The 13,773-nt window shown below is 36.1% G+C and overlaps 2 protein-coding genes and 1 long non-coding RNA gene across 4 annotated transcripts; 2 read left to right on the forward strand and 1 right to left on the reverse strand.

Moving 5' to 3' along the window:
• Positions 1–851: 851 nt before the first annotated feature.
• On the reverse strand, positions 852–2,366 carry LOC148931122 (uncharacterized). Its single transcript, XR_016136524.1, has 2 exons — positions 2,241–2,366; positions 852–2,149 (listed from the first exon to the last, which is right to left on the reverse strand). It is a non-coding gene; the product is annotated as an uncharacterized LOC148931122 (long non-coding RNA).
• Positions 1,452–2,916, forward strand: LOC125212270 (imidazolonepropionase (Protein of unknown function, DUF642)). The gene is made up of 3 exons (XM_048112384.2): positions 1,452–1,556; positions 1,665–2,165; positions 2,259–2,916. Exons 1-3 carry the CDS (start codon positions 1,472–1,474, stop codon positions 2,777–2,779), a joined length of 1,107 nt encoding a protein of 368 aa, XP_047968341.2. The 5' UTR covers positions 1,452–1,471; the 3' UTR covers positions 2,780–2,916.
• Positions 2,917–6,686: 3,770 nt separating this feature from the next.
• Positions 6,687–13,242, forward strand: LOC125211590 (villin-3-like). Of its 2 annotated transcripts, none has more exons than XM_048111454.2 (23): positions 6,687–6,930; positions 7,789–7,929; positions 8,061–8,160; positions 8,248–8,316; positions 8,404–8,640; positions 8,747–8,924; positions 9,016–9,148; positions 9,367–9,526; positions 9,601–9,751; positions 9,832–9,935; positions 10,019–10,177; positions 10,271–10,339; positions 10,416–10,484; positions 10,589–10,726; positions 10,879–11,007; positions 11,186–11,333; positions 11,446–11,456; positions 11,542–11,682; positions 11,777–11,902; positions 12,033–12,089; positions 12,209–12,446; positions 12,530–12,747; positions 12,836–13,242. In XM_048111454.2, the coding sequence occupies exons 2-23, from the start codon at positions 7,874–7,876 to the stop codon at positions 12,947–12,949; spliced, it is 2,805 nt and encodes a 934-aa protein (XP_047967411.1). In that variant the 5' UTR covers positions 6,687–6,930; positions 7,789–7,873; the 3' UTR covers positions 12,950–13,242. The 2 variants fall into 2 exon arrangements, with proteins under 2 accessions (XP_047967411.1, XP_047967412.1); XM_048111455.2 differs by lacking the exon at positions 6,687–6,930 and adding an exon at positions 7,024–7,144.
• Positions 13,243–13,773: the final 531 nt, after the last annotated feature.

A 13,773-nucleotide genomic window follows, 5' to 3' on the forward strand; every position in this document is an offset into this window, starting at 1 on the left:
ATTATTTATATGTTTGACTTTTGAGTGCTCAAACTAGTTCGCGAAAGTTCAAGGAAAGATAAAATTAATCCTCCCACACAAAAGAAAGACTGATGCATGAATGTAATTAAATGGAAAATAGTTTCTAATACATATAAATATAAGTTACTCCATATAACATTATAATGAATATCGAGAATCTATTATTTTCAGTAGGTCACTATGAAAATACTAATATCGAATGTGATGTGATGCACATGAATGATGTATTATTAAATCATTATTATAAGATTAGTTTGTTAATATTTCAAAGCTGCGAAAATGGTGGGCGGTGGAATAATTAGAGGAACATGTAGGGCTAGATTTCCACGCACCAAATTTTAAAACTCTTTTTTTGGCCAATTTTTTATACTAATCTTTCGTATATTAGGGTATATTTTTATGTTCACGCATTAATGGAACTATTCATTGTTAGCAAGCAATCGAATTTAATTTTTATGACATGTCAGATTATAATTATTATTTTTTATTAAGGAATCACTTATTATACAAGTGAAGCAACTTCATTTTTGTAATTTTTTCCCATATTTAAAAATTTTAATCCGACTATGGTGAGATCTCTAGCTCATTTATTGTTACACCAACCAGCTGTTGGTGTGTGTTCTGATCTAAGATCCCAGAAATTAAATGCCAAAACTATTTTTTTCCTGATCACCCACATATATAAGTTCCTTAATTTGAATTCAATAAGTAGGGTATGATAGATAAACAAAACACGATATGATCATATATTTTAGGTCATTTTCGGTCATGTAACTCTAACATAGATGAGTTATCTATCATACCAAACTGCATTCAACTCGGATAATACATAAAACCGGATCAACTTCCCAACTCATCATATTTCTCAATATTTAAATAAGCAATGTGTAAAAACTGTTTCTACATCTACAGTACTTTCTGCAAACACCTAAAAAAGTAGTCTACAATTGAATATCATTTTGAATCCAATACTATATCCTTAAAAAACTATATGTAGAAGTTACATGTCTCTTTCCTCTTACATAGACATACAACATGTTCCTACACAAAAAGGCAAGGAGTATTTTTCTTTAAAACTTTTTTTCCAAAATGAAAAAAAAAAGAAGAAAAGAAAAGTGGAAGAATAGATAATCCTATAGAGACAGAATGGTGGAGTATTTCTGAAAACAAGAATTCAACATAGGCTGAGATAATCACGGCAACCCATGAAAGACTTAAAAGTTGAAAACAAACTCATGTGGTAATGTGTGGGAAAAGGCACTAAAATATAGGAAAAAACTGCATGAGTCAAACACATCTCCCGCCTAAATTCATGGGATTCTAACATGGCCCTAGTTTCATTAATTTTTCCAGCTTTGGTAAGTGTTCAAGATTAATTATATACTATATATATATACAAGCTTGATCCAATCTATTAAGACTAAGCTCATTTGTTTTCTTGATAGCTTTAATGGCCTATCCTACTCTTTTGTCCCTATCCCTATTCATCCTATGCAACACCCTAGCTTTTGCTAAAGAAGCTCCTCATCTTGATGGTATGTACATAAAGCCCACAACTTAATGTTTTCTAAATGCCATTTCTTTCAACTTAGTTTCAAGCTATTCTTCTACTAATGTTATTTCAAATGTTTCTATCTCAACAGGACTACTACCAAATGGAGACTTTGAAGTAGGGCCAAAGCCAGCGCACCTGAATAAAACAGTGATAATTGGGAAGTACTCCCTCCCCAAATGGGTAATCTCCGGCCTAGTTGAGTACATCCATGGTGGGCCTCAGCCGGGCGGGTTCTACTTCGCCGTCCCACGTGGGGCCCACGCTGTGAGGCTCGGAAATGAGGCTTCGGTAACGCAGTACGTCAGGAATTTGAAGCCAGGCGCAAGCTACACGCTCACATTCGGGGCGACCAGGACCTGCGCCCAAGATGAGGTGCTGAGGGTTGCCGTCCCCGGGCTGTACAGCGATCTCCCGATCCAGACGCTGTACAGCACCGACGGAGGGGATACGTACGCCTGGAGTTTCAGGGCGAATTCCAGCGTTGTGAAGGTCACATTCCACAATCCCGGGATGCAAGAAGATCCAACCTGTGGACCTCTCCTCGACTCCATCGCTATCAAGGAAAAGCTGCCCCTGAAATTAACACCAGGTAAGTATTCAAACTTCATTTTCTTAGCTACTCTGACTTACGAGGAACAAAGATCTAAACAAACAAAAAACTGACTCGATAAATAATTCCCAGGGAATTTGGTGAAGAATGGAGGCTTCGAGTCAGGCCCCCACGTCTTCAAGAACTACTCCACCGGAATCCTCATCCTCCCCATGCGCCAGGACCTGTGCTCACCGATCCCCGGATGGATCGTCGAGTCACTCAAACCTGTCAAATACATTGACTCAAAGCACTTCAACGTGCCATCGGGACTTGCAGCAATTGAGTTTGTGGGAGGCAGAGAAACAGCAATCTCACAAATTATTAGAACAGTTGAAAAGAAGTGGTACGAACTCACATTCACCGTTGGAGATGCTAATAATGGATGCCACGGGACGATGACCGTGGAAGCTTTTGCAGGCGGGAAAAGTGTAAGTGTTCCGTTCACATCTCAGGGAAAAGGGTGGTTCAAGAATGCAAGCCTTAGGTTTGAAGCAGTTTCAAACAGGACAAGGATTAGATTCTGGAATCCATTTTATCATACTAAGATGTATGATTTTGGTCATATGTGTGGCCCTGTTATTGATAATGTGAAAGTTGTTCCAGTTGCTTAGCTTAGAAAGGGTCCTAAGAGTGACAAACTACCCAAAACAGCCGTATTTTACATTCCTGAGTTCTATAAAGTGTTTCATTTCTTTCTGAATTGTTACAAAAATTGATGATATCAATAAAAACTTCAATTGTTTTGCAAGCGAGTTAGTTATTTATACAATTTTTGTTTTTGAATCTTGGGTGTATGATATTGCCCAATGCTTAACTCAAATATACATCAGAAAACAGGACCGAAATTAATTTCACTGAATGAATATACTAGAGAATACAAGGTGAACCAAAATGATGTAGAGTGACTCGAGTCATTCTTCAAAGTTGTTTTTCATTGAAAAAAAAAACAAAAAATGATTACTTGAGTACTAGTTCCTTCTGATTGCACAAAAGACACTTTATCCAACACGAAACTATTCAATTTATAGCCCAATTAAAACGACATACAGTCCTATAATACCTCATTTGATTGCATATAATTGCAATTAAATTAAGATATACAAATTTCACTTATAAAACCAAAACAATATTGAAACACAATATAAAGTAGATAAGATGACACAGTCAAATTACTTAAGTCGCCACCCTACCCAACCTAACTTCCCCCCAACCTAAAATTTGAAGACTTGCTGCATTGCCCTTATCATATCAGTTGCCTTTTCGCAGCGCACTTCCTTTCTGAATGTACACCCTGTACCTTATCGATAAATCATTCAACCTCAAAGGTTTTAGGACAAACTGGAAAAATTTGTGGATGGCAATGAGTTGTGGATCTACTGGGATCATTCAGAGTTTAGATGGTTGACATACATTTCAATGTATATATCCCTTCTATTAAAATCAACCTTTCTCAATCAAATGATCTCCTCTACAATCACTGTAGTCATAATTATCCATGTAATATTCACTACCAATATTGAAATACAAACATCATTAACAACAGAAAATCTCGTCGCAGGATAATGATGACTGAAAAAAATTATGAAGACAAGAACCCCACCAAATACTGATTAACTCAATAGATAAATGGAACCTATTGGACTTGTACTTGATGCTCAAAATTGTTTGTAGAACTAAAAAATGTGACCAAGTAACAAGATCTAAATCCGTTACTTGCAATGGAAAAAAGTGATACAAAATCTTGTGAGTTAGCCTCTTCTTGTTTCAAGCAATGATCAAGTTATGATCATATTTACTTTATTAAATTAACTAAACTTATTCTAGAGAAGAACAGCATTTGCATAATTCACTTTCTAATATGTGGCATTAAGAGCTGAAATCAATCATTTTCTTCGTCATTAAGTGGATAATGCGTGAAAATTTGTAAAATCACACAGCATCTCTATTATTCTATTCATCTCAATCACTCAGTCCCCTAATTTCCAATACTTCCTTAGCAGAAAATGCAATCAGTCAAAAAGGTAAGTAAAAGATACTAAAAAGTAAACAGAAAGAGTAAGTAAATAGCAGCTTAGCTAGACAGAGAGGATGAGACCGTTACCATCTGACCAGCCGGCAACAGCCGATTTTCACCGCCGCCGACCAAATGCGGTGTCCGGAATGGCCAATCGTAGCCGCCGGAGATAAATCATGCGTGTTGAGGGAGAAGGCGATCAAGGTTCCACAGTTAATTTACTCGGAGAGGATGAAGCTCGCGATCTGCTTGTCGGAGTTGGCTATTGGGGAGCAAATTAGGGTTGAGGAGAAGTACAGGCATGGTTTCCATATGCAGTACATTGATGATAGAGCAGTGGCTGATTTCGTGCTCTTTATGCCCACTTTGCTCTGCAAATTGCTTTGGCGCTAAAATCGAGCTCGTTGCCACCAAAATGAACACATTTTTTTTTAATTGTTATATGAATATAAATTTAAAGGTCACGACACGGAGGAATTGAATCCGAGACCTTTGACCTCAGTCTACCGCTTGGCTACTTCACACGCACAAAATGAACACACTTTTATTTACATACATGAGGAATTTTTACTGCTGAGTTTTCCTGAATTAATGAAGCAATTTTTTATATGCGACGGTATAGTATCAATGAAAATGTATATATACACAAGAGAAATAAAAGCAATGGCAACTTTACTTTCAACTTCAGTTTGAATTTATTTGCAATTATAAATTTAATATATTATTGATTAATAAAATAATATTATATTCTTTTATAAAAAAGATCATGTCGTTTAACTCACCGACAATGACGTACATGTTTCTCAATTATACATCAGATATACTAGTACAATTTTATACGAAAAATCATCATGGAATAGATGCATTTAAATCCAACGTTATTCTTTTGTTGATTATCCCAAAATTTGATTGAACTTCTTAATTTTTTTTACAATTTGCTCTCTTATTGAGAAATAAGTCTATTATTCACATCATGCATGCAAACAAACAAATCAAATATACGCAATTAAATTTAGTGTTGCCTATAATGACATGCAATTAAATAATTGTTTAATTTCAATACACATTTAAATTTATTTACTACATTCTCTCTCTCCAAAAAACAGAAATAATTATGAGATATTGACACCGAATATTATGGAACTTTCAAAAAGTTTGTTTTTTCCACGAACTTTGAAATTGACAAATAATATCACGAACTTTATCCTGAGTTTGTTATTTTCAACTAATGAAAAAATTCCAGCAAATAATATCATTTTTTCGTAATTTCTCGACAACAACTTGAGAGTGTCAAGATTTTCAATCTTTGAGAATAGTTTTTTGAAGCAAACTCTCCAAATTTGTTCTTCAATCTATTAATATAGTCGAATTTCTTTATTGACTGAAATTATAAACTCGGGATAAAATTCGTGATATTATATTGCTAATTTTAAAGTTTGTGGAAAAAATTCAACTTTTTAAAAAATTTATGATATTAGATGTCAATATTCCAATAATTAAAGAGCAAAATACTAACAAGGTGAGTTATGTGTGGGTTGCATGGGCCACAAACCACATGAATGCAGAAGCCGGCAGACAAAAAAGGCGAACAAATATCTGTTCATCTATCATTAAAGTGCGAAAATATACAAGTATGTTCTTTAAAATTATCTTATATTATAGCCACACCTTTATCTAATATTGTAAAACGTAAAATATTACTATTATGATTTGGATAATAATGGATTTTAGTCTTGTGTTTAAGTAACCAACCATGTCAAAATCGCGGTCACACTTAATGGAATCATCACGTTTTAAATAAAAACATTGACCAATCACAATTTTAATGACCGAAGAATTCCATCATAATATTCTATTAAACCAAGTCATTTGTTGAATTAGATTTATCAGGTTACAATTCAATATTTATGACTAGTACAGTATTTATTAGTATTAGTAAATAAAGGAATTGTATATCATTCTAGCCAAGCTTTGAAAATGCAAAAAATGATAAAAATATAAAGACAATTTTTTTGTTGGAAAAGTAATGAAATTTGGTTAGACTATGGTTAGTCTAAGAATTTTAAAAATCACTAAAAAATTATTATACATGGATATATTGGCAATAATCAATCAGCAAAAATCTAACTACTTACATAAAATATGTTTTTTATGTTTTTCAAATAAACATAAATATTTATAAATAGACAACATTTTTTAGCTCATCGCCAGTATAATAACACACCGGCATTATTTTTCATCTGCTAAATTTTTTTGTTATAAGTATAATAAAATTCAAACTTTATTATTTTTTTCAACTTCTGCAAACAAAACTAAATTTGATCAAATTACGTCATAATTTTTCTTTCGGTTTGCTAAACATAAATATGTGATAAGCATATAAAAGAAAAGAAATGACAACACTATTTCTCGAAAAGTAAAAAATAAGAGAAATGAATTTAAAGAAGGCGAAAAAGGAGGCCCATAAAAAGAAGAAAAGCCAACATGGCTGGTGCTGCCACCATCACCGGATCTTTTCTCAGTTCTCTCATTCACCTTCTTTCTCTCTCAACGTTTCTCTCTCTATATTTATCACTTCCTCCTCCATTGTTGCCCAAACGCTGCCTCGATAAAATGCCATTGTAAAATCAAATTATCGTCGAATTTTGGAATCGTGTGATCAAAAACAGAGATGCAATCACAGAATCGCTGATTTCACCCGTGTGGATTACATGCAGCAATGATTCAATTACCTTTTCCTCTATTAATGTGAATCATTTCTCTCACTTGTCGTTTCATTTTGCCAGCACCTTTGCTTTTTTTCTCTTTTTCGCATTACTTTTCACCTCCTGAAAGTAGGAGTTTCCAAAAGGTTTCGGTGATTGGATTGTGCTTTTCTAGGGATTCTGATTATGTTTTCGTCCAATTTTTTTTATCATGACTGTGATTGCCGTTTTTTGTTTCCGAATGTTGTCGATTGGAGGTATGATCGGTTGATTGTGAGGTGGAAATGCTTTAAATTACTGTTATAAGAAGTTAGTACTTCATCTTCTGCAATAGATGTAATGTATATAGATGATCATACATTGAAGCAGTGCTGAAGAGTAAGGTGATTTTTGTTAATTAGTAGTAGTATATGTTTGAGTTTGATTTGTCACCTAGAGTAGAATGATCATCGAGTTTAAAAAGTAAATTGGTTGAGGGAAATGCCTTGACGCTGGAGTTGCAGCTTGATGTTTTGGTATAGAATAGTGTGATTTGATTGGCTCTATTAATTGGTTTATAATTGAGGTTTGTGAAAATGACAGCAAGTGTTTGAATATAACTGAGGCTTCTGTGATCAACATCGTGTTGTATATCTGACTACTTAGTAGGCAATGGTGGTGTCGGTTTCCCCCTCCATTGTCTTTTGTTAGTATGATCACCATTCACCAAGAAACATGTAGTAGTTGTTTGGGATTCTAGTTTTGCGTGGTAGGGGTGTTAGTAAACGCTGAATTATTTTTGCCGAATAGATATCATCACTTAAACAGAAATAACTGAATCATTAGTAGGAAAACTATAATTTTTTGTCAATTTTTGTGTTGGATAGCTGTTTGAAGAATTTCTTTCGTTGCTTCGTTTCAGCAATTGAATCTGCTGATGCCAGTTCAACCATCAGTTGCTCGGATAAATCTTGTTCCTGTTTCACGACCAAGAACAGTATAATCTAATGTCTAACGCAGCAAAATCTCTGGAACCTGCTTTTCAGGGAGTTGGTCAAAAAGCGTATCCTTACTTATGGAGACAATTCTTGTTGCCTAATTAAGTGTTGTACATATTTGATGGTTTGTGCATCTTTATTTTGTCATTTATTCATTGTGAATCTACCTATCTTGTTAACCTTAATTCTAAGCTAGAGGGCTTGAGATATGGAGAATTGAGAACTTCCAACCAGTTCCCTTGCCAAAACCTGACTATGGCAAATTCTACTGCGGAGATTCTTATATCATTCTACAGGTTCGTCCATTTTAAGTAATGTATCTATTTCATAGAAAGAGAATAAATATGCAATCTAGACTTAATTCCATGTCCTTTTGTGCCTAGACAATTGCTGGAAGAGGAGGCGGTTATCATTATGATGTACACTTCTGGCTCGGAAAGGATACTAGCCAAGTATAATTCTGTTTATTTTTTCTATTGTTATTAGAAGCACTCAAGTCACGTTTTATTTTTCATACATGATGTTCCACATATTCTTAGGATGAAGCAGGGACTGCGGCTATCAAAACTGTCGAACTTGATGCAGTTCTTGGCGGCCGTGCTGTTCAGTACAGAGAATTGCAAGGACACGAGTCCGACAAATTCTTGTCATACTTTAAACCTTGTATCATACCACTAGAAGGTGGTGTTGCATCCGGGTTTAAGACACCAAAAGAAGAAGAGTTTGAAACTCGATTATACATCTGTAGAGGAAAACGTGTTGTAAGGTTGAAACAGGTAGGCAGCATCCATATGCTGACCAGTAGAATCGGTCTCGCACCCGGGTTTAAGACACCCGAAGATTGGTTGGTTGTTTATAATAACTTGTCTCTGTGTCATGCAGGTCCCGTTCTCCCGATCATCATTGAATCACGACGATGTCTTTATTCTCGACACTGAAAACAAGATATATCAGTTCAATGGTGCAAACTCCAACATTCAAGAAAGGGGAAAGGCCTTAGAAGTAGTCCAGTTTCTGAAGGACAAGTACCACGAAGGGACTTGTGATGTTGCAATCGTTGGTGAGAACTGTTTTCTGTTTCCAATTCTCACTTCTCTATCTATGTGTCTGTAATGATAATATCTGTTATTTGTATTTCCTCTGTTTTACAGATGATGGAAAATTAAAAGCTGAATCAGATTCTGGTGAATTCTGGGTTCTCTTCGGAGGTTTTGCTCCCATTGGTAAAAAAGTTATCACCGATGATGATGTTGTTGCAGATAAGACTTCCCCACAACTTTACAGGTAGCTGTTTAACAATATCTGTCGCAGTTCTTGATTGCAAAAGTTTCCTAAATTGTATGCCTACCATCAAGTGGCATAAAAATGTATACGGAGTGTTAGAATCCATGTTGTCTTGTGTTCTTCCAAACCTTCTTCTTTTCCTCAATGTATTAGTAGAGGTGCAAATGATTGTCCTAATTATTTACTGGATGTCAACGAATTGCTTTTCTTCTTCGCAGCATAAAAGATGGCAATGCTAATGCCATAGAAGGAGAGCTTTCCAAGTCACTTCTTGAAAATAACAGATGTTATTTGTTGGATTGTGGCAATGAGATATTTCTTTGGGTTGGCCGAGTGACTCAAGTCGATGAGAGAAAAGCTGCTAGTCAAGCTGCAGAGGTGGAAATCTTACCTGCCATATTCATACTATAATGTGATTAATTTGATCTCTCAAAGCCAAGTGACAATTTCAGGTGTTTGTTACTAGCCAAAGTAGACCAAAATCAACACAAATAATCCGGCTTATTCAAGGTCATGAGAATCATGCTTTCAAATCCAAGTTTGACTCCTGGCCAGTGGCATCATCTACTACTGTTGTTGAGGAGGGAAAGGGGAAAGTAGCAGGTACATTTTAGTCCTGAGCTACATAGATATTTACTCACATGTCGGCTGAGGTATGAACTTCTCTACCAAAAAACTTTCAGCCTTACTGAAACAGAAAGGTGGCGGCGTAAAGGCAGCTACTAAAAATGCTCCAGTTGTCGAGGACATCGTTCCTCCTTTGCTTGAAGGAGGTGGAAAACTGGAGGTTTAATTTCATTTCATGTTTGAGACTGGTATAATGTACTTTCTTACCTGAAGATGTTTTGAACTTTTGAGTGATATTTCCAGGTTTGGCGAATCAATGGCAGTGAGAAAACCGCAGTTCCAGCAGAAGAAATAGGAAAATTTTACAGTGGGGATTGCTACATTGTGCTTTACACATATAATCACCATGAAAGAAAGGAAGATTTCTATTTGTGTAGCTGGATTGGGAAAGACAGTGTTCAGGTACATTGCTTCCTAAACATTATGTAAGCGATCTATACTCAATGGAAAATAATCCTTTTATCGTTTTAGCATATTGACTTTTCCAATCCCCAGGAAGTAGTAGAGACAGCTACTAGATTGTGTAATACAGTGTATAACACACTAAAAGGGAGACCAGTGCAGGTAACATTCCACCTGTTTTCACTAAAATTAGATACTTGTGAATTACAAAGTTATGACATGATGAATCTTTTGGCAGAGCCGGATATATCAAGGGAAAGAGCCACCTCAATTTATAGCCATATTCCAGCCCATGGTGACCCTTAAGGTGCCTTTCACTACTTGTCGTTGGAAAGTAGTGTCAAACATTTATTTGACAAATATAAAAGGAGTGTCAAAACATTTATTTGACAACCTTAAATCTTTTTTAAGGGTGGAATGAGCTCTGGTTACAAGGATCGTATAGCTGAAAAGGGCGGAAAAGATGAGACCTACACTGCCGATGGTGTTGCATTATTCTGCATATCTGGAACTTCTGTGCATAATAATAAAGCTGAGCAAGTTGATGCGGTATGCTCAATGCGATTCTTAATTTTGAAGTTATTACATTTCGACATTTTCCAAAAACCTGAGTTTCACGTTATTGTATGTCATTGGTTTCATCATGTGATCTGATCATCTTTATTTACTATGGTTATCTCAAAGCTCTTCTGACTTTGTAGGTGGCCACATCATTGAACTCGAATCAGTGTTTTGTGCTTCAATCTGGAACAACAAATTTCTGTTGGATAGGGAATCAAAGTACCGTTGAGCAGCAGCAATTAGGAGTCAAGGTTGCAGAATTTCTCAAGGTATGCACTTTACAAAGTTATAAATAATCATACATAAGATGCCTTTATTTTTATTTGAATATTAAATTATGGATTTTACTTGCTAAAAAGATCTTTTCTACTTTGAATGGCTTATTATATAAGATACATCTCGTTTTGCATTTGATGATATTAATTCCGTGCTTCTTTGTGAACCTAGCCTGGATCACCAATCAAGCACACTAAAGAAGGAACCGAGAGCTCGGTCTTTTGGGGTGCTGTCGGAGGAAAAAAGCCCCACACCAGTAAGAATTCCGCACCGGAGACTCCCAGGGATCCTCACTTGTTTGCTTACTCCATTAATAAAGGTACCAAATTTCTGATGCAATTTTCATTCCTCCCTGGATATCTTGGAAGTAACAATGTTTTGCTTGTTCTGAATCATTTTCTTATGATGACATGCTGGCTTATGGAATCCAGGAAAATTTGAGGTACAGGATGTAACGAGTATTTTTCATGATTCATGAAGTACCCTTGTAGCAATTCAAGCACTAAAAACTGTGTTTTATACGACAGGTTGAAGAAATATACAGATTCTCTCAAGATGATCTGTTAACGGAGGATATGTTGATACTTGATACACATGCGGAAGTGATTGTTTGGGTTGGCCAATTAGTGGACACAAAAGAGAAGCAATCTGCTTTCGAGATTGGACAGGTAGTACTAGTGATCATCATCTAAAATGTTTTCAAGTCGTTCTTAAAGTTGTTCTCTCAAGAACTGCTCTATTGACTGCTGAAACTTACAACAGAAATACGTGGAGATGGCTGCCTCACTTGACGGATTGGCCCCAAATGTTCCACTTTACAAAGTTTCTGAAGGAAATGAGCCATGCTTCTTTACCACATATTTTTCGTGGGATCCTGCAAAAGCAAATGTATGTTACACATATTCATTTTCGTACTAAATGATATCACAATGTGCTTAAAATTCTATAATTTCCCAAAGACATTTTTGTGCTTGTTCGTTGAAATGAGGGTTTTTTTTTTCTTATTTTCCTTAAACAGGTATGTGGGAACTCATTCCAAAAGAAGGCTTTGCAACTCTTTGGTTATGGCAATGAGGTATATTTCCAGTTTATGCAATATTACATTTGATGAGGCATTTTGCTCAGTTTATTGTATTTAAGTTTCAGCATTTTTCTTGAACTACATTTGCTTGATCTAAGCTGTGTCAAATTCAGGATAAGTCCAATTCTTCGAATAATGAGGGACCAACTCAAAGGGCTTCAGCTTTGGCAGCTTTGAACACTGCATTCAATTCTACTTCATCTCCGAAACCAGTCACAGCCCCTAGGGGCCAAGGGCAGAGAGCTGCTGCAGTGGCTGCTTTATCTTCTGTTTTGACTGCTGAGAAACGATCACCCGAATCATCTCCAGGTCGAAGGCTCAGAAGTCCACGTGCAGAAGCTAGCCCTACTGGTATCTCTTTCTCTCTCTCTAACTAAAGGTTCATTTGATTGAATACTGAATTAAACCGAGGCAAAATGTTTGTTATTCTACAGCTCGAACTCCAAGGAAGAACACAGAGGCTTCTGCCTTTGCGGAAGAAGCCAAAGAAAATTTGGAAGGGAAGGATTCGGAGCCAGCTGAGCCTAATGAAGATGCTAATGAGGAGGAAAACGAGCAATACATGGGTGCCTCTAAAGCTGTTGAGGGTACATATAGTTATGAGCAGCTCAAATCCAAGTCCATCCCAGGGATTGATTCCAAACACCGAGAGGTTGCTTACATAATCTTTGATCACGTTCATCTCTAACAAAAATCATCACAATGAGACTAATCCCTTTTGAACATGCACTGATTATTAGGCCTATCTTTCCGTGGAAGAATTCCAGACAGTGTTTGAGATGAGCAAAGAAGCTTTCTACCAGACCCCGAAATGGAAGCAAGACCTTCTCAAAAAGAAAGCTGAGCTCTTCTAGAAAACGCGCATTTCTCCCTCAGGTCTTCGTGCCTCATCTCATATATCTCTTACTACAACTACCTAAGTACTTACTCATAAAGCTGCAAATTGTTAGGCATTGGTTTTGGTTCCTTTCTTTTGCTTTCAACTTTTCTCTGCATTTACTCTTCTTTTCTTTTTCTTTTTCTGCATCCTTGTGATCATTTTTATTTTTTGCTACAATTTACTAGCGTTTGATCGAAAGGGTGTCAATGTATTGCTATTACACTATTTATGAGACTAGAAGGAGTGCAGATGATATTATTTAATGAATTGTATGATATTTGTCCGTATTATTGATACGTTACTTGTGATTCATGGAAGGTGGAAAATACAAGGAAGGATTCGATTCATTACAGTGTAACATAGAACCCTGAATCAAACAATTTTATAATTAAGTTGTTTGAGCTCGGCTTGACATCTAAGCTTTGCTTTTAGCTCGATTTGTGTGATACTGGATGATCCTGTATTTGAGCTCGAGCCTGGCTCGTCTATATTAGTAAATTTGTGTTTGAGCTCAATCTCGTGCAATATTCAAAATGTGCTTGCGATTGGCATGTGATCATTGACAGAAGCTTGCAAACATGTTTGTGAACAATGAACTAGGCCCATCGAACCAAACACCATAAAGCTCGAGCTCGAAATTAGGTTTGGGTCAACTTGTATACTATCAATGAGCTTCAAGAAAGCTTGTAACGAGCTCAGGCTTGAATAACTAACGAGTAGCTAAATGTTCATTAACAACCCAAAATGCAAACAACAAATAATTTTGAATGAGCCTTGTCTCGCTGGGAGCAGTAATTA

The sequence above is a fragment of the Salvia hispanica genome, chromosome 3 (assembly GCF_029641045.1).
Source record: "Salvia hispanica isolate PSC_SH4W2 chromosome 3, Shi_PSC_v1, whole genome shotgun sequence".
In the NCBI taxonomy this organism is placed as follows: domain Eukaryota; kingdom Viridiplantae; phylum Streptophyta; class Magnoliopsida; order Lamiales; family Lamiaceae; genus Salvia; species Salvia hispanica.